Source organism: Globicephala melas, chromosome 14, assembly GCF_963455315.2.
Source record: "Globicephala melas chromosome 14, mGloMel1.2, whole genome shotgun sequence".
NCBI lineage: Eukaryota > Metazoa > Chordata > Mammalia > Artiodactyla > Delphinidae > Globicephala > Globicephala melas.
Genome location: NC_083327.1, coordinates 87229633 through 87255679, shown reverse-complemented (window position 1 = coordinate 87255679; position 26047 = coordinate 87229633). Strand labels below are relative to the sequence as shown.

Sequence of the window (26047 nt, the reverse complement as noted above, 5' to 3'; positions counted from 1 at the left end):
AGCTCTGTGCCCTGGGCAGGTGCCCTCACCTGCCCAAAGCCCAGTTCCCTCATCCGGAAAATGGCAGTGTGGGGACCTCCCTCACAGGCTGGAAGAAGCCAGAGGAGAGAGCAACACATAAGAGGCCACAATGGATTTTCACTTAAAATATTTCCGGACACTCAGGTATTTGCGTGTCGTTTATTCCTCCTGTAGCCTGTCTCTTCACGTAGGTATATTTTATAGGTCAAGAGGGTAACAGCCGCTTGCAGCAAAGAGCAATGCTGTCTCCACTCAGGAGCAAATGGTTAAAATGTGCAACCACTGGCAGGACACCTGCGTGGCATCGGCCCCTCTGTGGCCACTTGCTCTCATTCATTCATTCATTCAACATGTTCACGGGTACAGCAAGAAAGAGTTCCATCTACTTTGGAGTGGTAGGCATTAAACAGAAATTATTCAAATAACTCATATTACAACTGTGTACAGAGTCTATACAGTTCCTTCTGTGTGCTGGTCATCATTCTACGCACAGCACATACATTAAGTCATCTAATGATGGCAGCAACCCTGAAGTAGGTGCCACTATTATACCATTAGACAGATAAGGAGACTGAGACCCAGAGAGACGCGTAACAGCCCAAGGTCACTTGGCCAGTAAGTGGCAGACCCAGGGTCCATGCCTGTGCCTTTAGCCCGCAGGGGAACTAACTTGGTCTGAGCAGTCAAGGTGGCCTCCCCAAGGAGGCTGGCAGGAGGACACCCATGAGGCAGAAAGGACAGCAGAGGGGAGCCAAGAGCACAGGCTGGCAGTGAGAGGAGCACAGCAGGTCTTAGAGCACAGCCAGCGAGCGGGCTCCAGGTGTCTCTCTGGAAACACCATGTCTGTGTCCTTCTACACACATCCTCTGTCTGCAAGGACACAGGCAGGCTCTCCTCTCACCTCGGCCTCTGCAGAGACCAGTGCGTGGGGCCCGCGTGTGGAAGGCCTGGGCGTAACCTGAAGGTTAAGGCAACCCTGGCCATTCCTGATGGCATTGCTTGACTTCAGACGTGCTCACACACTCCTGGCTGTGGACAAGCCCAGGGACTACAGAGCAGAGGCAGAAACGGGCCCTGCCTGGAACACGTGCTGGGGATGCGAGGGCCAGGCGCCGAGTCCACGTTGGAGCCAGAGTTCCTGAAAACAGCCCAGGCCCAGGGCCCTTCTGTCGGTGCCGGGGGCGGCCCTACAGTTGAACCAGCGTGTACAGTGGGAGCCGTTGGGGTGACTTTTAATCAATCAGTATGGCGTTACGTCCCACAGTTTACTTCCCAAAGTTGATGCGGATGCAACTCAGTCAACGTTTGGGTCAAAGCAGTTGAAAACCTGGGAAGTCCGAGCACCACGTGGGCCATTCCATTGGCCTTCAGAACGGCACCAGGGCAGCCCCGGCCCCTCCCCAGCTGGACCCCGCTGGCCGAGTAAAGTGAGGCACCGCCCGTGACCTTGGGCGCCTCAGCCCACTTCTCAGCCACCTTCATCGTGCACTCCCATCCTCGCCAGCCTCCCCCTCGGCAGAAACCTCCCACAAAGCCAGAGCTTTTTACCCAGGGCTTCCGACACAAGAGAGGGCCTTCCCTCTGCAGTCAAAACCCTTGAGGACACACTCCAGTGACCAGGCCATTACCAGGGCCCTCCCTGGGCCGCCCTGCGAGGCCAGAGGCTGGGGGATGGGCTCCAGGAAGGTGGGCCCAGCCGGGCAAGGGGTGAGGCAGCCTGACCTACAGGTCAGCAAAGACAGGATCATCTGCATTGGGCGCCGGGGCCCCTGGTCCCTCTGCCTCCAGTGGAGCGAACGGCCCAGGGGGCGGGCAGTGGTCCCCCTGAGCTGCACGGGCATCCTCTGGGGCACAGCCGGCCGGCCCAGGAGCAAAGGTGCGTGCCTCTCCGGAGCCGACGCTGGGGCTCTCAGGCCAGGCCCCCTCCAGACTGCCCACCCAGCCCTGTGCCGGGGAGGCCTCGGGCATCCTTCCGAGACCTGGGTGCCCCGGGGGAAGCTCTGCCCGCGGCCCCTGGAGGACCCCTGCGGCCACACCCACCTTCTCAGCATCCAGGCACACCCGCCGAAGCGCATCTTCCTCCACCAGATGCCCAAGGGGCTCGGACCAGACGCTCCTACTCAGCTCAGGTGACGTCCGGGTGGTGTGACCGAGCTAGGACCCCAGCCGGCTGGTCAGGCCACTTGGAGGAGAGACAGAGCCAGGCCCTGTGTCCCTCGCCCAGGGATGGCCAGGCGCTGACACTGGAGACGGGCCACTGCAGGCAGGGGCTCTCGGCCGCCCCTCTGCCCAGGAGCAGCAGCGTCCTCACTGGGAAACTTGTCAGAAAAGCGAGACCTCAGGCCTCCCTCCAGACCCATGGAATCAGAAATTCCGGGGTGGGAAGTAGGAATCTGTGTTGTCAAGCCCTTTGTGGACCAAAGTTTGGGCACCAGAGCTCTAAGGAAAAGGGCTTGGCCTGTGCTCTCTGCCGTGAGTATTATTATTGTATTCTTTTCGTTATTATGAACTTGTCTATGTCTTGTCTGTCAAGCCCCAGCGGCCCCCTCAGACCCACCACGATGTCTCCTGTTTTCCTACTTTTATATTTCTGTGGGCCCAGAAACCAAACAAAGTCGGCTCGTCTGCCCGCACTGAGCCTCTGCACAATTGATGGGCTGGAAGAAGGCCCGCCCCGTCCGAAGGACAGGGGGTCACCAGAAAGTACTCTTTTCCAGAAAGGAAAACGAACAACACCAAAATGTTGCCCATCAGGTAAATAAATAATTCAAAAGAAGTCCAAACTGAAAAGGAAAAGACAGACAGACAGACAGCTGTGGCTCTGGGCGCAGACATGCCCCCGCCCCACAGCCAGGCAAGGGCCGAGGGAGAACCTGGCTCCTGGCTGCTGCTGGTCAGACGGGGTCATCAGGGGTCCTTAACACTGATTCCAAACAGGCTTCTAAGTCTTGTTTAGCACAGTAACCGCACCTCGTGGTCTCTTCCTTGAATATTTGACTTAATTTTTAAAAATCTTTCAGTGTCAATTAAACACCTTCTGAAATTTCCACAGTGTGGAACTTTTATCAGAAATTTTACATATCCCGTGTTGGCTGTATCAAATGACTATTTTTTCTCATCATGGATGTAAAATGAATTTCCTCAATACTTCAAAAATCGTCATAACAGTAGGTGTTAGACAGTAATGTAATGTATATTTTTCTCTGAAAAATCACTTCGTTAGAGAAGTTTGCACTGAAGGCTGGCAGCAAAGCTGACCCCTCCCCCGGGGCTCACCTCCATCTGAAACGCAGGCTCCGTTCAGTGCGTTTTCTACGTCTTGTTACGGTTGTTTGTTTTCACATTTCCTCGCCAATAGGTACTCAAATGTTTTATTTTAACAAATATCGTTTTCAGGAAGAGAATTGTTAAGCCTGAAGAAAAAACCATTTTGACGGGAAAAAAATGTTCCCTCTGATTTGTAACCTTTCCCATCAAGCAAAAGACTCTGAACGTGCGTTTGAATAATTCTCATAAAGAGGTACTTCAGAGGCACAGCTGTGTTGCTGATTTCAATATTTGGGAATTCAGTCGTTCTGGATGTTTCTTTCAAGTTCCTCAGTTCTGGAGGACCCTTAACTTATTACCAGGGAAATTCACTGGTGAAAAAAACAGCTTCTCTTTATAAAGTGAAAATTTTCAGAAATCATAAGGATAGTCATACAAACACGGAGTTCCACCATTTCAGGTAGAGGCCAAAACTTTAGGCATGGTAGGAAAATGCAAAGATCATCGTTCAATTAATGCAAATAACATATAGAAAAGTGATTCAGTCTAATCCAAGCTTCTCTGTCATTTATAACCAGGTCTTCCAAAACCCCAATTTAGAAGTTGGTCCAAGAAGCTGTCATCAGAATGCATGAGCTGAGTAAACTCCCAGAAACGACCACCGATTTGCTCATTCCTGCAAAGCTTTCCATCATTAAAGTCAAAGAGCAGATCGTATTCTACACTTTGAGAAGGAACTCCTCAAACACTTGATGTGGCCACGGCCGGTTGAACAAGAGTTCCACTCCTTCCCCGGAAATGTCCTTACGACTGGCCTTGGTTTAAAGAGGGGTGCGTGGAGGTGCGGGCAGAATCTCAAGCCGCAGTTGTGGGTGTCGCTCGTCTCTTCTATAACCCGAGGTCTGCAGCTTACTTCAAACGCATACCTCAAGCTGAGTTACATATGAAGATCCTTTGGATATCGTAATATTAAGGGTTCCTGCATGGAGGCTCGGCTTTCAATGTCTTCGACTGCTTTGTACTCACGCCAGGAATGAACTCTTGGCTAGGGTACACGGTAACAGAGGGAGATGAGATTAAAACCCCGAAGCTCTTTCCAATTCATCGAGAATGGGCCAGCGACAGAAATCCTCCCTCGGAAAAAAGTCCTTTGTTTTTAAGCTCTCCTCCCGCCCCCAGCAATGTCAGTCTTCAAATCTTTAGAAAGAAGAACAAGAGAAAATCCCTGCAGAATAAATATAAATCAGCTGTGCCCGGATGGAGACCTGCGGATCTGGCCCCTCAGCAGCAAGACAGACGGAGGGAAGACCCTCCTGGGCATCCCTGGTGCAAGTGAAGAGCCCCCTCCCCGCAGCAGACCCGGGGTCTAGACCAGCAGGGCTGGGGGTATAATCTCCAGGAACGCCTGCTCTCAGGCAGGGCAGGGCTGGGAGTGGATTTAGCTCAAAGAGCAGCTGTTTGGTGCTGAATAATGTCTCAGGGCAACATGCTGCTGCTTCCCCAGAAGAGGGAAAGGCCTTCCAGCCCCTGCTCACCCCCGCACCGGACTTGCTAAGGGGAAGAGCAGACCCAGGGCCCCTTGAGACTAAGCAGTGGAAGGAGACAGTTCTGCCCTCTTCTTTGGGAACTGTCTCCTCCAGATGCCTCCCTGCGTTCTCTGGATGGTGAGTCGCCCCTCTCTGGGGGCCCGCGGCTTCCGCAGGGAACTCCCAGGTCCTCGACGGGTGTGTCCGGCTGTGGGCGCCTGGCCCGGCAAAGGTTCGGTAAGCGCTGCTGGTGGAGATGCTCGTTAACGAGAAATGACGGGTGGGTTTCTAGGGAGGGAAGGTGAAGCAGCCACGAGGATGAGCGTCATGGGGCCTGGCCGCTGCCGCTCACTAAAGGGACGGCTTTGATCCCATTCTCAGGGTCCTCGCCATGTGGGAATGATCCCGTCACCAGGAAGCAGGGGCCAACAGGGGCCAAAGGGGCTGATTTCTGACCGAAGCTCCCTGCCCCCTAAGGCTTGAGCTCCACTGAGAGTCACGAGTCCGAGTCCGTGGCCGGAAGGACAGACAAGGCAGATCCTCCCCTTGTTGTGAAAATCTGTGCGATTACCTGTCAGCCCCCGAGCAAGTGGTCCAGGAAGTGCGCTGACTTGGTGGAAGCTGAGTAAAGCAGGTGGTGGGCTCCAGGGTCACCGAGGAGTCACTGCAGAGGGTGGGGAGTGGCGCTCCTTGTCATTCAGGCACCTCGCTGGCGCCTGGACAACACGGCCCCGTGGTCATGGAGCTCAGAGCTGGGAGCTACACATATTCCAATTCATTATTTCTTATAAATAAGGAATTCAAGGCCCATGAAGTCACATTATGGTATCTGGCAGAAAATGTGGGCAATGGAGACAAAAGCATAGATTTAAATCCCAGCCCCGTCACTTACATGCACAGGGGCCTCGGGTCAGGCTCTCACCTGTAAATAGAAGGTGAGACCACGTCTACCTCGGGGGCGTGACGCTGACACACGACAGCCCCGTGAGCGTGAGCCCGGCCACCGTCGGCCCTGACATGGGCTCCCAGCCTGCTCTCCCCGCTCGTCCCACACATCCCCTGGCAGATGCTGACCCTGACACCGGTCTTACCCAAACCCTCCTACAGTCTCTTTCCTGCCATCCCTCCCCTGCAGGGAAGCGGCCGTCCTGACCCCACCTCCCCTTCTGCCGCTTCCTAGACATCCAACACCTTCCCTCTGTCAAAATCCTCGGGAAAGGATGTCAGATAACTTATAACCTCGGGGAGAATTTAAATCAGTGTGTTACCCCTTACATGGGCTTTGCAACTTTAACGTTCTGAACCTGTGAAACACCACACTCACACACGACGTGCACCAACACAAACGCACAGCCCAGTGACTTATCACACTAGGTCCAGGGAAACAGTGCCCCGGCAGGGGGAGGAGCCCCCAGGCCCCGCCCTCTCTCCCGTCACAAAGTTCTCCCCCTTCCACACCTCACCGCCGCCCTGAGAGTCTGAAGCTGAAGCTGAGTTTTGCCTGGTTTTTGAATTTTAAACGGGCTGCGGTGTTCCGGGCTCCGCCCCCTCACGCAGACACACTCGCTGGAGCCGCGTTTCGCTGCAGCAGCTCCTCTGTGTTCTCGCCGTTCCTGTCCTGCCCGTGGGCCAGGCGAGCACGTGATCTCTCCCTCAGACACCAGTGGACGCTCGTTGACTTCCAGGATCTGGTCATCACCACCAGCATGCCATGCACACTCTCTCACACGCCTCCCGCTCCAAAGCGGGCCCGTCTGCAGGGGCAAGCGGATGGCACGTCGGGGGCCCCCCGGGGTTCACCGCTGCTGCCCCTCCCCTGGGTGTCAGGGAGTCTCCCTGGGAGGCTGGTTTGCATGCCCCTGCTACCGATGAGCACAAGCGCCTCTTCCTATGTGCCCTGGTCCCTAGGATTTCCTCACTTATAAAATGCTGCCTGTTCAAGATCGTCTTTTTCTGCTAGATGGCCTCATTATCCCATTCTTCTCACTGATCCACAGGAGTGTGGTGCTTTGCGTTAATGGCTTAAAAACACGTGACTGTGAAATAAAAGAATCCTTCCCTTTGAAGGTCTTTCTGGGAGGAGTGGGCGGGGGGACGTGGATGCTGGGGCCCCCTCTGTTCCACTGAAATCAGCTGTGAGCGGACGCCCCCCGCGCTCCCCAGGGGCTGTTGCAACGTGTGTCTGCACCAGTTCATAATAAACACACACATGCATTCTAAGTGACTGTTACTGTTTATTGCTAAGTTTTAATATCTTTTTCTGATTTTCAAATTTCTATAGAATGTGCTTGTATGGTCAGCTCCGTGCGACCCAGGAGCCAAAGACCACTGCTGACTGCTGATGTTAATCATTTGTAATAAGCTAGATGGAAATCACTCCCGTAGACAAAGCTATCAGCCCCAGCAGGTGTCAGCCAGGGTCCCAGGGAAGGGAGGAGGATGCCCCTGGGGGTTTGCAGATGGAAACTGACCAGCTGACATGCACGTTATCAACCACAATCTCTCCAAGGTGATGCTCATTGCCACACTCTTGCACGAGATTGGGGAGGGTGCGTCAATATCTGGGAAGAAGTTACTTTACATTGTGTTACAAAAGTCTATCATAAACACTGTGTGTGCCGTGCACTCAGTTCTCCCAACACTCTCCCTTTAAATACCAAGATTCTCTCAACAACGCCCTGCAAGCCACAGTTTCCACACGTGTTCCGAGCACAGGCACCTGCTCTCCCCCACCCATATCTCTGCAGAATAAAAGCATGAATACAGCTGGGGATTCACAGAATTTTCCCATAACTCTGGCCAAGCTGCAAAAGCAAGCCACAGGGGTGAAAAGGGAGGCACTCCTACAGGGAGCCCCGTCTCGGTCTGGGAGGGAGCCTGCCCTGCCCACACCACAAGTGTCCTCAGAGACATGCCCTCCCCACCCCCGCTGGCATTTTCCATGCAATAAACACCAGATTCTAAGCAAAGGGGAAGAATACTCTTCCTTCCATAACCCATCACTTGAAACAAAAAAATCCACATGGGCAGTGAAAAAAATGGAGCATTTCTATACAGCAAAATATTGCTGCTACCTGGTTGGAAAAAATAATGTGAGTGAACAGTGCAGTGGTTTGATTCTAGAAACGAAGTGTTACAGGGAAGTTATAAGAAATCCAGCCAACTTTGCTCATGGTTTTCTAAGAAAGTTCTTTCAGACACTACTTAATTTCTCAAAAGGTGTCACTAAAATCATGGAAATAGGTATCTCCTCTGCTGTCTCCTTCGTAAAATAAGGCTCAGATTGACTCAAAATGCTGTTACTTGGTTGAAATAAGCATTTGCAAGTAACTTTCAGAGTGAGGGACACACACAGAGGCCAACTCATTATGCTAATTTGTTTCTCTTTCATTTACTCCATGGGTTTGTAAAAGAATTATTAGGTGCAAATGTAAGCTCACTAAAAATATATTTACAGCAATTTTTAGATCTTGGATGACAAAACAGTTTTAAAAATAAGTATATTTTAATTCCACATTATGCACACCCCCTGGCTTTTAAGTGATGACCAGTCACTTAAAATTAGGTTTTGTGTTACTGCTAATTACGTACGTACATCATCATTCTGAGGCAGTTATGAGTTCTGACCTGTGCCTTGGCTCCTGGTATAAATGTCTGAATCACGAACAGAATTTCTAATTATAAGATGCCTGTTCTTGAAACAGAAAAGGAGTCTAAAAGTAAACTGTCAATACACGTTTCAATATTTTGCATGAAAATTCAGGAAGATGTTTTGTATTGTTACATAACAGTATGTTTTTCCCTAGTAAGCTTAATCTAGTGATTGTGACACAAAGATCATGAAATTTCTTCATAAATGGTCTGATAGGTCTCCCTCACCAATTAATCAAAACTCAAGCTGCAGACCATTTTCAAATAAAAATGATCTGAATCTTTTATAACATTTTTGGTAAAATATTAATGGAAAACAGACCATTTTATAGATTCTTCTCCTGCCAATATTATTACCTTCAGTACATGAGGCCCTCTTACGAGTAACAAAATAACACAAATAAACCATCTGGAAAGGGACCTGTGAGGAATGAGCCACTTTTTCTTTGCAAATATATACATACAAACGCAGAAATGTTTGCTTTTCTCGGCCAGCGAAAGCATTTGGTCTTTTCCACTGATGACCACGGTCCCTGTGGTTATTTCTAACCATTAAGAGCCCCGAATTGCCATAACCTACTGTGGTTCAGACCCAGATGCTCCATTCCTAAGCTCTCTTAGAAACAAAGTTTTCGGGCTTCCCTGGTGGCTCAGTGGCTGGGAGTCCGCCTGCTGATGCAGGGGACACGGGTTCGTGCCCCAGTCCAGGAGGATCCCACATGCCGTGGAGCGGCTGGGCCCGTGAGCCATGGTCGCTGAGCCTGCGCGTCCGGAGCCTGTGCTCCACAACGGGAGAGGCCACAACAGTGAGAGGCCCGCGTACCGCAAAAAAAAAAAAAAAAAAAGTTTTCATAATACTTTGGGCTTTGTTCAGTGACTCAAATCCATTCCCAACATTCCTCATAATTCCACCTAAACTGAATTTCTTTTCAGTTATGAGCAAACATTTGTAAGATGATCAGAAAGCAGCCAATAATGTCAGCAGCAGTTTCACCTCGTAAGTTCAGTTGGACTTACCGGGACACCTGGGCGTCTTGTGGGCCACGGCGGTGCCGCTGATGGGTCTCCCGTTGGGTGTGACGCACCAGCAGTACCCCGTGTAGCTGTGGCACTGGACCTGCAGGAGGGACGGCATGGGACGGGGCAGTCAGTGCGAGTGGCGCCCGCCCTCCGTGAGGCCCCCTCCACCACCTGCAGCCCAGCCTCAGTTCCAACGCAGGTCCAGGAGGCCTGGTGCTTCCTGAGTCCTTGCGTTTGAACACCCGGCAAACAACCTGGAATGCTCTGGAACCTGGGATCTTAGGGACAAAAGGGACCAGAGGTGTTGTAGTGAACGCCGGTGGGCGCCAGCCCGTAACCGTTCAGTATCTACTCCTTCATCTTTGCGATGGGGCCCGAGCCCACATCTTAACAAGAGGGAAACCCAGTCACCCAGGAGTCAGGACAGACAGGAGACTGCGGTCCGGCTGCCGGCGGGATGTCCCTTCACTGCCCCAGCTCCCCCCACCGCCGCCAGCCAGCGTGGACACCACCCACGGCTCCAGCTTCTCTCTGTCTCTCTCTCTCCTTCCTGAGTCTTTCAAAGGTCAAATGATTGTTGTGAAAATACACAGAGCTCACATCATTATTGGATGGCTCACAGCAGATCCTGTCTTGTGTGTGGTTTTTTTTTCCTACCAAAAGCTATGTCAGTTAGCGTAGTATTTCAGGAATTTGTTTCCCTTAATAAGAAATCATAGTATTGGCAATAACAATATTGACACACTCCAGATAGAGCACTGGGTGATCAGACGCCACCACTGACTAACGAGGTGACCCCAGAAACCAGATGTGACCTTGGCGTGTTCTCCTCCGCAACTAACAGCGAATCGGAGTTGGAGGCTCAGCCGTGAGCCGGCCTAGAGGAAGCCGTGCGGTCCGTCTCCCAGCAGTGAGGGGGGACGGCACGGCCGTGACAAGAGCACGTGCGCCGGGGAAGGACTCGCCCTGTTTGTGACAGCGACCCCCTCGGGAGGAACCACTGTGAGATAGGAAGGAAGACCCCTGCCCCGTGAGAGGCCCGCCGCCCCGCCCCGGGTTGCACACCTGGCTGTAGGTGCCGTCGTCGCTGCACTCGGGGACGAACACCTGCTGCAGCTCCTTCCGGGCTTGTTCCTGGGTGTACTTCCTCTCGGCCACGCACCTGGACACGTCTGCGGGGAGGCACAGGGCGAGGGCGGCAGTCAGGCCGCGGGGTGCACTGCAGAGGCACCGCCCGCGCGAGGGGCTGGGGCCAGAGGGGCCCGGCGCGGAGGCTGGCTGCCCGACAGGCGCCCGGCCAGCAAGCAGGATCCCCGTGGGGAGGCCGGGCCTCGGCGGGAAGGGACGCTCTTCTCCCAGAAGCCGCGGCTCTGAAAGGCCACTCCGCTTGCCTGTGGAGAAATGTGGACTCTGCTTCCCAGACAATGCAAGATGGGCAGTAGCCCCGCCGGTCACAGACAGACTCTCAGATCCTAGGAGGTCCTTCGGAGCACAGGGGCCAGGCCATGCGCCAAGTGGGTACCGGGTCCAGGAGCCACGGTGAAACTCAGCACAAAGGCACCGCCCTGGAGGGAGGGGGGCAGGCGGGCACCCTGGGGGCACGTGCCTTCCTGCCCTCGGCTGCAGCCCAGGGACCCGTCCCATCTGTGGTCCACCCTTGTCCACCCGGCAGCCTCTTTCCTCTGCATCTGAGTTTCTTAGGATGTTAGAGTGATACCAGGCTCCTGCGCTTCTCACCTCAAGAGGCAAGTCCAACAGTAAATCAGATTAAAGGCCAAATACCTTTATCAGTCCTCGCGCTGAGCACGAATTTCCACCCATTCACGTGAAAATACAACATGATGATTTGATACAAAGCACGATGTTCCTACTGTTCCTTAGGGAGAGATCCCCTGGGACACCATCAACTAGTAGAGAAGGGAAAGACTGAACCAGTCAAGCCCATCTAACCCAGCTCTGGATGGCAGGAATGAGGAAACAGACACCAAGACCCACCGTGGAGACCTGCGATGGTGGGAAGGCAGGGCCTGGGAGCCGCCAGCCTGCTCCATCTGAAGCGGTACCAGAGCCTGTTCACTCCTGCTGCTTGTCTCAGGACCCGGGAGGAGTTACACAGGTGGGCCAGCCCCCGATAGGGGCCCCTCTTCTCACGACCAAAGGCCAATAAAACATGTTCTGCAGAATCTGCGTCCACCGTGGGGAAGCGCGTCCCCAGGGCTGCCACCGCTAGCCTCATGCCCTCGGGCGGCACCCCAGGCACATGCCTTAGTTCTTTAGACCCGTCATCTGATGTAGCCCCTTGGAATTTTAGAAGTTGCAAAGAATGGCTTGCCCCAGTTTTCTTAAGTGTTTCCAGATCTAAATTACAAGTTGTCTGGATTTGGAAGGCCCTCTGGACACTGAGATGCTGCTTCAAACGTGTCCACTGCCCAGCATTTTTAGATGGTGACTTTCTGATTGCTTGGTAGTAAAATGTCTTAGCTACAACGAAATGCCATCTGGGCGCGAGCTCCAGGGCTCGGGGCTGCCTGTCCTGCAGCGACCATGTCTAAATACTGACTCTGCTGCCGGAAACCCTTATCTTGGACCCTGTGGAAGCCCCGTGGCCGCCGCCTCCCGCAAGATGGGCCTGCGCGTCAGGCGGAACACGTCCAGGCAGGCTCAGGCCTCACGTCTTGATCTGCATTTTTGCCAGCACTCGGCAACATGTGGTTTTAATGTAGCCTGTGTTTTAGCTGAGGAGAAATCACTGCTCTGCTGGACTTCTGTCCTCATTTTTTTAGCATAACCTGTGGTTTGACTGTGTCTAAAAGGAAAAGTGACATGAGTTCTCAGCTTGCGAGGTCCCCACGAGGGTACAGACGGGGTTACAAATTACTTCTAACATTTGAACTATTGTGGAACACGCCAAAAACGCAGACATTTCCCAAACCACCTACGGGCCCCGTTCCGGGCTCCAGTCTTCTGGAAAAGACTCCACATTTGCCACTGGCGGGAGAGCTCTCAAACCTCTCACACGGACGGCACGTTCAGGTTTACGTCTGGCACGTGGCTGAGGACTCAGCCACAGGAAACCAGGAAGACTTTGCAGCAGGAACTGCAGGGCCCGTGTCAAGCATCCCTGAGAGCAAGTCTGTAGCCGCCGACTAGGCAGGAGCGCTCTGTGCCTCACACCAACTTCCTGTTACTCCCCGATCCCGGAAAGCGTGAGTCAGGGGCAGGGCCCTCGCTCCTGAGAAGAGGTCCAAGAGCGTCCTCCACATCCATCCTACGGAAATACAGAAACACGCTAGGGAGTTCGCCCCCAATTAGTAACATCTCCTAGTGTTCTTTCTACTTTGTTTTTTATTTTATTCTGGTTAGGGCACTTAACACGAGGCTGACCCTTTCAGAAAGTTTCTGCATGTACAGCGCACTGTCGTTAACACGCCCTTGTGCTGTGTCCCCCCGCCGCGGTCCGGGACAGCTCATCCTGAGCGGCTGGAACGCTCCCCTGTGCCCTTAACATCGCTGTAAACCATATGTGGTTCACAGATACACTCTGGAGGCTAAATTCAATGCCCTTCTTTGTAGAAATCAAAATATGAAGCAGAGCCTCAGAACTATATTATTCTCAGTTTTTCCAATTTGTCCATCACTTTTAAGTGGAACAGAAAGGTTCAACAGTCTTGGAGCTGAATTTACAGGTGATACATTTCTTCCCCAATTATATTTTCTCTCTTTACGCTTCCTGTGGTGAGATTAAAAATTAAGCAGGGGGCTTCTCTGGTGGCGCAGTGGTGGAGAGTCCGCCTGCCGATGCAGGAGACACGGGTTCGTGCCCCGGTCCGGGAAGATCCCACATGTCGCGGAGCGGCTGGGCCCGTGAGCCATGGCCGCTGAGCCTGCGCATCCGGAGCCTGTGCTCCGCAACGGGAGAGGCCACAGCAGTGAGAGGCCCGCGTACCGCAAAAAAAAAAAAAAAAAAAAAAAATTAAGCAGGTGCTTAACTGTTCAGGGGCCTTGTTGAGCTTTTACTCTGGACAATTTATTTTTAACTGTTTGAGAATTAAAGCCTCAAAACGTGGGCACGATAATTTGCCCTTACTGTGGGGCCACTACACAAAACATAAAAGTGTACAATTCAGTGGCGTTTAGTGCATCCGAAATGTTGTGTAACCACCGCTTCTACCTGGCTCCAGGACATTCTCATCTCCACAGGGAAGCCGATCGCCCTCCCTCCCCGGCGACAGCACTCTGCTCTCCGTCCCTGTGCATTTGCCTGTTTTGGACATTTCATATAAAAGGAGTCAAAGCGTGTGACAGTGTGTTTTCAATGTCCAGCCACGGCGTTACCTGTGCCAGCATTTCTTTCCTCCTTAGGGCTGAGGAATGTCCATCGTACGGACACACCGCAGCGTGTGTATCTGCTCTAGTACTGATGGACATTTGGGCTCTTTCCACCTTTTGGTGATTATGAGTAACGCTGCTCCGGGCACTCACGTACAGACTTTTGTTTGAACCTCCGTTTTCAAGTCTTATGGATATATATACCTGGAGGGGAATTTCTCGGTCCTATGATAATTCTGTGTCCGATTTATAGAGAAAACACCAAACTGGTTTTCACAGTGTACGAACCATTTTACATTCCTGCCCCAAAATGGACAAGCGTTCCAATGTCTCCACATTCCCACCAATAATGATTTTCTGTGTTTTTCATTTTTAATTGTGATAGCCATCCTAGTGGGTATGAAGTGGTATCACGTAACTTTTTGGTTCATAATAATTTTTAAAGTATGACCAATTTTGACCTCATAGGAAAATCCAGCTTAACTGAAAATTATAATATTTTAATTAAATCAAAGCATTAAGCTCCTTCTAATCAAGGATTTCAATCATTTTACTAGACCAAAGAAAAACTTTTGCTTTGATGCAAATTTGATCGTATTTTTTAGAAAGTTGTTGTTATCTGAAAGAGCAGAGACTTTACAAATAATTTCTTCCCTGTGTTTAGCAAGGCATTGCTAACAACAGGTTTTTAATAAAAATTTTGGGATGAGTTTTTTGTTAGTAATAATGAGTTTTGTAAGCAATTTATTTACCTAGTTGTTAATTGTTTTCTCTCAACTGCAAAGTGAAAGAGATTCCTTTTCCAAGGGGATCACAAAACGTGTCTATGCGTCAAGATACGTCAGTCACGGAAACTATCGAGATGCACTGCTTGCTCTCAACTAGAAATAAACGGCCATGTTTTATAGTGGTTGTTTCTAATGATGGTTTTCATTTAAACAGGAAGCAAATCATTTCCTACTTTGCTAACATCACTCACAACAGGTTTAAGCAATTATTGGAAGAGACAGATTTGCTGCACATTTTATGCAGAAGAATTTTGGAGAAGAAGAGTTAAAAGGCCCCGAGGAGGCCCAGCCAGAACAAGGTCATGGAGCACTGATGTTTACAGGCGGTCCCGACCCTGACCGCCCCTGAGCCCGGGAGCTCTTCTTGTGGGGTCCTCTGTCCATCACACACAGGATGACATGGAAACATTACCCAGAAGAAAGTGGATCGCGTGTCCTTTAACTCTTCCTGTGTGAGTCCTCACCCCAGAGACAGAGCCACTCAGCAAGCTTCTTACTGAGGCAGAAACCCTTGCGGATATGGAATTATTTCAGAGTCCCATTATGAAACGTACAATAAAGGGCCACACTGGGTATTTTTCAGGTCAACAGACCTACTGACCCTGGACCTAGCAGGGCGACTACATGGTGATGGTTTTGAGCACGGTGGTGTCAACTCTCTGGGGACACAGTTCTCATTGCTGGGTCCCCGTGGCCAGCACGGGGGCTGCTCAGACAAGGCTGGGGTCTGAACAAACAAAGCTGACGAGGAAGCCAGCTCTCCCTTAGTAGTGGCTGCAGAAACGATAGCCCGAGGGCGACAGGCCTTTAGTTTTATTGGCATCGAATGAAGGCAGACCCTGTGTTTCAAAAGTTGGAATACTGTACCCACCCGTAATTTTGAAGGGCAGCCTCCGAGGAAAATGAGGAATTCTGTGCTGCAGTGTTCTTTGGCATAAATGATACAGAAGGCTGTGCTGTGATAAAGGACCAGTGGGACTCCAAGGAAGGCTCCCCGTCCACCCACCTGCAGCGGCCCAGCTCAGGCAGAGCCACGGCAAGGGTCCAAACCGTCCCTTGACCAGAGGGAGCATCTTAGAGCCGAGGAGAAAGAAACTGAGTTTTCATTGTAAGTATTATCATTGTAAACGCATCAAGACAGAAACAAATTAGAACAGGAAAAGCCAGGGTACATAATCGGGGTGGCCAAGTCCTAAAGGAAAAAGAGTAAGATAAAGTACAGCTGACTGCAAGAACATATAAAAGCATTCCAACGTTTCTTACAACATTTATCCGGGGAACAACTGATCAGAAGCAGCTCTATGACAACTGATCGCCACAGTGTCATCAACGCATCACCCCAGGTCCCCGTGCAAGCCATCCCAGGGTCCTTTTGTGTGAAGTCTGGCTACAAACCTTCACAGGGCAGACTGACTGAGGCCGCGCTGCGCTTGCCCCAGCTCCTCTGATGAACTAACCTTGGAGGATACAGGGTTGCTAAAGAGAACAGAGACCTCGCCCTCCCGACCCCATCTCTGCCCCACGTGGAGCTCCACGGCCAGCTGCCTGCCTGGCCACGCCAGTAGCATCAGAGGTACTGCGGCTGGGCTGCAGGCCCCACCGCCGTCAGGTTTTATATCATGCGTTTTAATAAAATTAAAGTACACAGAGCACCTCAGAGAGGGCGGTACTGCACCGACTGGAGGTGACGAGCACCCTCCGGCCTCGCAGAAATTCTGCTTGAAAACCTCGGTACTTTCAGGGGCGACAGCCCTGCTGACCACATGTGTGGTTTACGCCTTCCTCGGAATTTCCAGAAATGCAGTGCTGGGAGCCTGAGCTCTCTCCATGCAGGACTCAGCGGAGTGCACACCGATCCCAGGTCAGCAGGATCCCCCTGCAAGTGGCCTGGGTCACACACAGGGAAGAGGACGGTCACGCGGTCCTGAGGGCCAGGCCTGCCCAGCGAGCGCTAAGGTAACGCCTGGTCACAGCAGCCCAGCAGGGAGAGAGGGCCCGGAAGGCACGCCAAGGCTTCTAGGCCAGTGGTCACTATGTGTCCAGAGTGAAAGCCCAGGGTATTCACAGGGAGAGAACAAGGGCTCTGGAAACTCGCCATAACCGCGATATTAATAATAACCCCCGTCGAGGGGCAGGGGTCTGTCTCCTCGACATTGTGGACCCCTGTGCACTCGTATGCCGGCCACGCTGTGACCCACAGAGACCCCAACGCTGCCAGGGGGTCGCTCTGCAATGACGAGCGGGACGGTGGCCATAAGACTCGGGCTGCGAATGAGAAAGGGGACGACGGGTATCAGGAAGCACTTTGTAACCACGTTTCTTTTCTTATTCACTGGTCACTAAAAAGCCAGGTCTCGGAAATCTCCAGGAAGTTGTTTCTGTCAGATATCCTTTATAATTCTGTTTCCAGAAATCTCAAAATAGTTCCAAGAACCACCGGCATCTAGACTTTTCTTCTTCTTCTTCTTCTTCTTTTCCGTCTTCTCCCTTTTTTTTTTTTTTTGGCTTTTTTATTCAATGTCAGAGATTTTTCTTGAAAAGAAAGGCCCAATGGTCTCAGATCAAAAGAAAAATATTAATGTGTTTGCTGAGTTCTAAAAACACAAACTCCACAAATTTCTAAGAAAATATGAGAAAAATCCATCAGTGTAAACCAGTGTACTTCTGTTCAAGGTCAATAGTTAAGAGCAGGGCTTCCCTGGTGGCGCAGTGGTTGAGGGTCCGCCTGCCGATGCAGGGGACACGGGTTCGTGCCTCGGTCCGGGAAGATCCCACATGCCGCAGAGCAGGTGGGCCCGTGAGCCATGGCCGCCGAGCCTGCGCGTCCAGAGCCCGCAACGGGTGAGGCCCGCGTACCGCAAAAAAAAAATATATATATATATATGCAGCTTCACACTTGCCAAGTTGATACTACGATACACCAGCCAATTTCAAAACCGGGAATAATTTAGAGCAAATGCGGATGAATATGCGTATTCCGTGCAGTGGGAGTGCCATTTCAATCTCCTTCCCCCGCTCTCACCTTCACAGCAGAAAGCTCTCGACCTGGGTGTGGTGCGGAATTGGCAGTGGTTGTGCCCTTGGGGACAGAGGGATGTAACAGCAGCACCTGCCCGGGGAGTCAGGACACCTGTCTCTGGTCCATCAGCACCAGGGTCCCCTCCCATTCACCGTGAACCCTTCCTGCCACGTGGTCCCGGGGCAGGCTGGGGGGTGTTAAATGCTGGACACACAGGGACAGGGTGGGGAAACGAGGCAAAGTAAATCAGCTGGAATGAAGGAGCCGCCCCTGAGGAGGGTCCGCTCCCGTTCAGAGCTCGGCTCCAGGGAAAGGCTGCGTCTGTGGGAAAAGACGGTCTGCAGACCGGGAAGCCCTTCTCCGGGCAGCCCCAGCGTGGACCAGACTCAGATCACCCACAGGAGAGGACTGAAAGCAGACGCTTCAGAGCTCCGACTCCCCCAAACCTACAGTGTCAGAGGTACCTGATGCCCAGTTATCTCAAACTATGTCGTACAACTAACAATGTCTCTTTAAAGTAACTTTAATATTTGCTACCCTTGGCAACCGAAGCACCAGATAACCTTGACCTCGACGTTTACAGGTACCTTCGCATTCTTTTTATTTTAATCCTTTTGATTTAAACTAAACTTGTTTTTAGGAAATAAGTTTAGTTTTTACCTACTTCTTCCTTATCACATTTTTTAAAGATTTTTTTTTGATGTGGACCATTTTTAAAGTCTTTTATTGAATTTGTTACAATATTGTTTCTGGCCTATGCCTTGGTTTTTTGGCCATGAGGCACGTGGGACCCCAGCTCCCCAAGCAGGGATGGAACCTGCACCCCCTGCATTGGAAGGCGAAGTCCCAACCACTGGAACGGAACGCCAGGGAGGTCCCATCCATTATCACACTTTTTGTGTCACAAATTTATGGTCTGAAACTTCTTCAGTGAGGTGTGAGAATCCCAACCAAGGGAATTTTCCAGAAAAAAATGAGGCTGGATCCAAACACAAATAAGCTAACAGTGACATCCCCAAAAGGCCATCTGCGCTTAACTCCAGTTTACCGTCCCTGTGCAAAAGCAACCCACCGTGGACTCTGCAGAGCTCGAAGTGGGAGGCCCGGGAGAGCGACCTCAACTGTGGGACACAGAGGCCTCTGGTGTCAATGTCCACCCAGACAGATGGACGGCCTCTGGCCTCTGTCTAATGAACCCACCACAGACGCCCACGGAGACTATGGCCAACACAGAGGCTTCATATAGCGGCTTCCTCATCGTCCTCCGACAGAGTGTTTGACGGGAATTATCCTCCTAAAGGGCATTTGCGGGGGTTCTCTAAAGGAACGTCACCAAAGAGGATCGTAAAACTCAAACTTTACTGCCACCTCCACAGCACCTGTTCTCACAAGCTAAGTCAGCATAGGCCATTGTTTCTAGAAGGTTCTCTAAAAGGTGGATCACCTGATACTTGAATTCATTCTTAGGTCACTTCTCATTTCTCAGCACAGACACCCGAGGTGTGTAACAACAACCAAGGCATAAAGTTACATCCAAACTTTTCTCCGAGGGACGTGTTTAGGGCACACAAATCAGACGCGCGTGGGAGGTGAGTGCTGGGCTGCCCCGACGCCTGTGGGCAGAGCGTCCTGCGGGGTGTCAGCGGGAGTGGCGCCCACGTCCAAGGACCGGCAAAACTCTGTCTTTGTCACGTAGAGCAGTGGCCCCAACCTGTTTACTTAGGATGTGTCGCATTATGAAAGGAAGAGCAAATTACTCAAAACCTGGCCAAGCACGGAGTTGAGACAGTAGCTCTTCTTCCTTTGGGCAGATTGTTGGCACTAACAGCTAAACACTGCAGAACACTGTCTCAAGGGTGTTTTAGCCTGTGTGGCTTTTTTTCCTAGATAATAAGAAAAAGAAGGTTAAATCTCTTTCTGAAATTGACTCTATTTGTGCTCGAAACATCAGCGTGTTTTGCTGAGTCAAGCCCTTCATTAACGTGGGAAGCATTTCAATGTTTTGCTCTAAGCGTGCTTGTTAACTCCAAATCTTCTTCTTAGATCAGGAAAATTGAATATTACAAGTGTGAAATCAGCACCCCCCCCCAAAAAAAATCACTGAAAACGGCACAGGTGCTATTACACACTCCCCACAGGCTGAAAGGTGAAATGAGAAGGAGTTGGAAGAACCAATAAAAAAAAACTGGTGAGAATAATTTTAAGACACTTTGGAAACATTCTGTGAAACCCTTGGATAAATTTGTGTCATGATGTCATAAAACATTCTAAGAAAAGAGAGCATTCAACAAGAAAAAAAATGATTCAGAAATGACTCTTCTCGCTACGTGCTCTCAACATAAACCCTTGACATTTTACCTAGAAAACCTTAGCCAAATGAAAATAAAGCACATGGGTGTACGCTTCAGTGACTGATTCTTGAACAAATGATCGAAAGCAACTTACCTTTGCAGTTTCCACGGTAAGCAATCTCTAGCCGGGGGTCTTTGCACTTGGCGCGCTGAAATTCACAGCGAGACAGGAAGGTCCTCCCGTCCGAGGCGCAGAGGGGTTTCTGGCTGGGACCCCCGCAGTCCAAGCTGCAGTCCTTGTCCTTGTCTTGGTCGACTCTCAAAAACTTGGAGGAGCAAAGAAAAAAGAAGCCAGACATCTCAAAGAGTGTTCGATGGAAAGCATAAGGCTATCTAAGGCCACTTAGTGCCAGGGGATGTCCCAGACACATGTGGGAAGCTCTGAAAACTCCGACCTCCATCCGTTTCACACATCTGGATAACGGGTAACTTCTCTGCCCGGCATCTGGTGGCTGGACCCCTGAAGGCCCCACCACTGGCCTGGGACGCCGTCCAGGTCTGCACGGGGGTGCACGTGTTCTGCGTACCTTTAACACTCTGAATAGCAATGTTTTTCTTTGAGTTTGTGAATTCAGTGCCTGGTTGACTCCTGCATTCACCAGGTTTTGCGATCACCTTGGAAGTCGTGGGCATCAGAAGTGCCCTGCCGGCCTGGAACTGGGGGGCAGTCTCTCCTTGTTGGACAGTTCCACACAATCTCACCTCCGTCCCAGGACCCAGGGCTGCTGGGGGTGGTGTGAGCACGGAGCCCCTGCCCCAGGGTCCCCTCCGTGCAGTCCCCGTTGACCGCTCTGGGGTCCCCATCCTCTGACGGCCCGGACACAGGGCTTCAGAGTTCGCAGCATCTCCCAGTGGGGCTTAGATCCGGCCACCTGCTCCCACACCTGTCCTCTTTGGACCGCTGATGGTGCGCCCTGCCCACCCCCCGGGCTTCCCAACCCGCCGTGCGTCCCACCCTCTGTCGTGTGTAGGCCTCCTCAACCCAGACGAAGCAACAAACACGAAGATGAATCCAATAAAGCTTCAAGCTCTGGGGAGTGGCGCCATCGCGAGCCTTTGGTCGCTGGAATGTCACCTGCCCTTCACAGCGATTTATTAAAGGAAAGAGAGAAAACCCCGAGCTGTGGCTGCTACTCAATACTCCACAGCAGTGTGTAGCCCTGGGCTCTGGGTGTGTCTGAACAGGTTTATTTGGTGTGTTTGCCCTGGTGATATTTACAGGGGCAGAGCTCTACTCACAGCAGCCCCTCCCCTGTCCCAGTCTGAGCTGGAGAAAGAGAGGGAATGGACTTTAGCAAAATTGCAGGGACCTCATCAACTTGTTCCCTCATCAGGAAGAGACAGAAAGGACGTTCTCAAACTCAGGGTGCTTCGCTCCTTAAAGAGATATCCACACTCTCCCCTTGCGTCTCTGAGTGTCCTAGCTGGCGATGTGGAAAGACCTACCGAAGCTGAGATGAAGCCACAGGGGGAGGAAGGCCCCATGGGGGCACCATTGTCCAGGGAGCCACATCGCTCCCGGGGTCCAGGCGGGGTCCTCACAGCCCCACCTGGGGTCCTGGGGAGGAAGGGCTGCAAGTGCACCGTGGCAGGGAGGGTGTGAGGGACAGTCCCTCGGCGTGTTTGGTTGGGAGCTGAGGTGCCTGGCCATTTCCCGGATTTCTGGAGAAAGGCTCCAGCCAGGAGGCAGGTCATGGGCGCCTGAGGGGGGACGGTTCTTTGTTCAGTGGGGCCCCGGGACACAGGAGAGACATTCTGCAGGCTCTCATTTTCCCTAAGAAGTTCACTTGCTAAAATGATCTGTGCTTGTTTTAACCAAGAGGCAAGTGAAAACAGATCATTACCTTCCCAAGATTTCGCAGCAACAACAGAAGTGTTCCTTTACTAAAAATGGGTAAAGCAAGGCCATAAGCACATTTGATTGAATTCTGTCACTGAGGGGTTTCAACACCTTGTTTCTCTTTCCCCGAAACTGATTCATGAGAATCAACTCTCCGGCCACGATGGTACACCCCAGGCAGCGGCAGCTCCCAGGAGACAGGAGCTCCCAGGAGACAGGAGCGCCCAGAGCACCGCACCTGAGGAACTCCATCCGCGCGAAACACTGCTCCCTTACAAAGTCACTGCCTCACCTCGTTCCTCTCCTCACAAGCATTTGAGTTTTCGTAGACTTGTTCTTATGACTCGCAGCTGGCCTGGAACAGAGCGGTTTTGTGCAAGAGAAAGAAAGAGAGAGAGACGGAGACAGAGGCCACCAGGGGAGCAAACTTGACCGTGCAACATCTCGGGACCTCCGCAGGCCCAGTGCACACAGGAGCCCGCCCAGAAGCAGCTCCCTTCTACTTTAGATGACAACCTGAAATAACCTAAATCCTGCTAATGTTTGTGTTTAAGAGGTGGTCTATTTGTATTCCTGAAACCCCAAGCGAGGAAATGCGGATGACTTAGGAAAGACGGCGTAATTATCGTTTCCTCTAAATGCAGAGACGCAGCCTCTATTTTTTATTTTTTTAAAAAGCTGAGCATTCAGGCGCTTGCAATTTGACCATAATTCTCAGTAATTTAATGATGTAGAACAAACAGTGGAACTGCTCCTTCTCAGAAATGAGGGGATTCACACTTTCTGCAGGTTTCTGCCCCTCCCCGTTTTTAACAGCAATTAAGGGGAGACAGTGTACAGAGGAAAATGAGCTTTTAAGGGAGCTGGATTCTTTGCTAAACAAAGCCCTGGAGGGAAAATAAAATAGTCCTATTCTAAAGAATTCAGTGTTCACTAAAGAACTGGGTTGAGGGTCTTCAAACTAGTTCAGATAAAAGGCACTTTGTCAAATTTAGAAGGAAATCAATTACACCTTGAACAACACTATTAAAACAACGACCTCAGCGTCCCAGGGCCCCGTCTCCTTTGCTTTCACGAAGCAGGGCTGTCTGCACAGGTGCCTTGCGGGGGAGGGGCAGAAGGAAGCTAAGGGGGTGCATGTGCAGTGCCTGCCTGGAGGTCATGCGACTCCTGCAGTGGAAACAGTAGGTCAAGTGCAAACGGATTAAAGATGTGATCGTCTTCTGCTTAATAAATGCATGGGTTTAAGCCAGAGGAAAAGTGGGAACAAAATGAAAACATGTAAGAAATGGGTTAAAACACTCTTAATACGGATGAATTTCCTCACTGTGATACTGATATCTGATTAGAATATGGGATAACACATGGTATGGGTTCACATTAAGAAAAACACTTCTGAATTACATAATCCGGCAGCTGTAAGATTCCCCAAAGCGAGAACCTTCTAAATAATGAGCCACCGGGAAATGAACGTAGCTTCCAAGTAAGTGTGTTAGCGTGACGCGAGGACGAGGCTCATACGCTGGGGGTGAGATGGGTTAGAACCGCGAGGGCGTCTGGGGCGTGGGTGAGTCTGGGGGGTTCGAGAGAGTAAGTGATCTGTACCACGGGGGGAAGGTGGGGACACCGGGGACACGGTTATAAACACACCTGCTAAAGGGCAACTTCTCCACTTTAGAGGCTAAGCTTTCGCTGATTTCAGGAAAGAGTTCCCTGCTTTCTAGTGGAACAGAGAACCCGAACCTACGACACAAACGTGGAGATGGTGTTCTAGAGCCTCGAGCCTGAAGCTGAGACGTTTGAGTGAAACACAGCTGTTGCCCCAAGTTCTCCCCCAGGGAGACAGCCACTCACTCATTCATTCATTCACTCATTCATTCACTCGCTCACTCATTCATTCACTCATTCAACCATTCATTCATTCCCTCACTCATCCATTCGCTCATTCATTCCCTCACTCATCAATTCATTCACGCATTCATTCATTCCCTCACTCATTCATTCGCTCATTCATTCCCTCACTCATCAATTCATTCATTCGTTTGCTGGAACTAACAAAAGCCAATCGTGCGTGTTTTACAAACGCTCTCCTGCAGTATTTTAATTGTCTGCCTCTTTTTCACACTCTTTAAGGACATTGTATCTCTAAGGTAGATCAAAAGTCAGGTCCAGCTTGAACTGAACTTGCTCAGTAAGTGTTGAGGGACAGCCCTCTGCCAGGCTTTTTCCTGGACTCCAGGAGGGGCGTGGGGTAGGGTTCAAAGGCGGTCCTGTCCTCACAGAGCTTAAGTTCCGGAGGGCAGCAAACACAGCGCCACAAAGCATCACGACAGCATCTGGGCCAACGAATAACTACCGTGCGGTGCGGGACGACGCACGATCACCGGGTCACACGAGGCAGAACAGTGTCCGAGAGCCCTGCGCGACAGCCTGCTGAATCTGGTGTGGGCTGTGAAAACGCTCCTCAGAGAGACCATCTGAGAAGACTGGAAAAGCCCAGGAATGAGACGGGATGTGGCCTGGAATCCCAGGGCACAGATCACCAGAAGCAAATCAGGAACAGTGACGTCAGGCAGGTCTGCTGTGGGGTCAGTCTGGCGACTGGCCTACAGACCAACGAGCTGGGAGGCACCCTGAGGACCGGGGAGGCTCAGGGGTGCCAGGGGTCCGGGTAGCTGGTCCCCTTCCTGCCGCCAGAACACTCCCAACCCTGTGTTCCCCTTGTTACACACAGATGACACCAGCGGACGGAGTCTTACAGAAAGCAACCCACTTAGTACGGTTCTCCAGTCCTCTGTAATTAACTCGACCCAGTTGCAGCGTTCATGGTGCTAAGTGTAAACCAATGAAAACTGGATTCTGCCACTGCTCGATGCTACTCAGGACGTTTAGCAAACCGTCAAAATTACAAGAGTGTGGTGTCCACTCGGTCTGTCTGTCTTAAAACGGGAGCAATAATACTTTCTCTGCCGACTTTGAGGCAGCTGTGAGAATAAAATAACGGGGTTTACACTGTGGAGAACAGGATGAAGACAAGCGCGGGTGGGAAGGGCGTCTGTCCCCCAAGGGAGCTGCCTCCTTTGCGAGGCAGGCGTGGCACCAGGAGGATCGGACCCCAACAGAGACGGTGGGATCGGCTCTCCCTTAGGTGCCTGTCCCCGCCCCTGCCTTCCCGACTTGAAAAACAAGCCAGCAACGTGAAGTGAAGACAACGGACTGTGGGCCTGCAAAGGGGGCTCTGTCGTAGCAAGTTTAAGACCCTGAGTGAAATAACGCAGTGAGATAGCAACGTAGTGATAACGTGTGTCACCTTCATCACTTTGGGCCTCTTTGGGCCTTTTCGTTGTATTTGTGGGACATCTGTAGGAATTTAAAACCAAGGGCAAACTACTGGGATGAATTTGTTTAGGTTTTATGACTAGATTAAAGCTATAAACCCAATAAAGAGACAGAGAGTGGCCAACAGTCTGTGCTGGAAAATGCCAGTGTGTGTGGCAGGTGGTCTGCACCACAGGGCTCAGTGGTCAAAGAAATGGCCTTGACTTTGGAGACGGGCAGCTGGCTGTGTGACCTGGGACGGTCGTCCTTTTAGCCCAATAATCCTTGGCTTCTTCATTTGTGAAACGGAGGTGGTAACACTGTTGCCTGTTGGGAAAGTGAAATGAAACAGTGCAGGAGAGATGCTTGGAGAAGGCACGCAGATGTCACTTGAAATAAGCCCTCCCAAGCAGGTATTCAAACACAGGGCGAGTTCGCCCTGGTAAACCTTTACACGGTCGTAAAGGTTTCGAGTCCACGGTAGGAGCATCAAGTGACCCTCCCATCTATGGTCATTTTCAAAACGAAACTTCGGAGCATGAAGTAGAAAGGGAGCTCAGTTAGGTGGTCAGGACCAAGAAGCAGGTTTTGCAGGACGATGCACAGAGCAAGGGAGGTGGGCTCCACACGCAGGGTCCATGGGAAGGGGGTGGCCGTGCCCGGACAGGGGGCCCGGCAGACGGGCCGCAGCAAAGGCTGCAGGGACCCCACGGAGGACCGGACACAGGAGAGTCGTCCACCGCGTGTAGGGCACAAAGACAGCCCTCCCAGGACTGAGAAAACCCAGAGAAATGCAGCGCCAGCAGCCTGGCAGGGAGTGACCCCCCGGGGCACACAGGCCGTTGCGACTGTTTTCTTTATCTCTGGGCTGCCTTCGCATTTTGTTTGATTGGACATGAGACTTTTTATAAGTGTTT

General features: G+C 51.5%; 1 protein-coding gene across 3 annotated transcripts in view; it reads right to left on the bottom strand.

Annotated features, from left to right (window-relative positions):
- The window catches only part of SMOC2 (SPARC related modular calcium binding 2), a 153077-nt gene that overhangs the window by 87402 nt on the left and 39628 nt on the right, over nt 1-26047 (bottom strand). For all 3 annotated transcript variants that reach the window (XM_030852932.2, XM_030852933.2, XM_060283372.1), the window contains exons 2-4: nt 20067-20238; nt 10551-10657; nt 9483-9582 (exon numbers count right to left, since the gene is read on the bottom strand). In XM_030852932.2, the coding sequence (XP_030708792.1) occupies nt 9483-9582; nt 10551-10657; nt 20067-20238 (379 nt within the window). The remainder of the gene's footprint in view (nt 1-9482; nt 9583-10550; nt 10658-20066; nt 20239-26047) is intronic.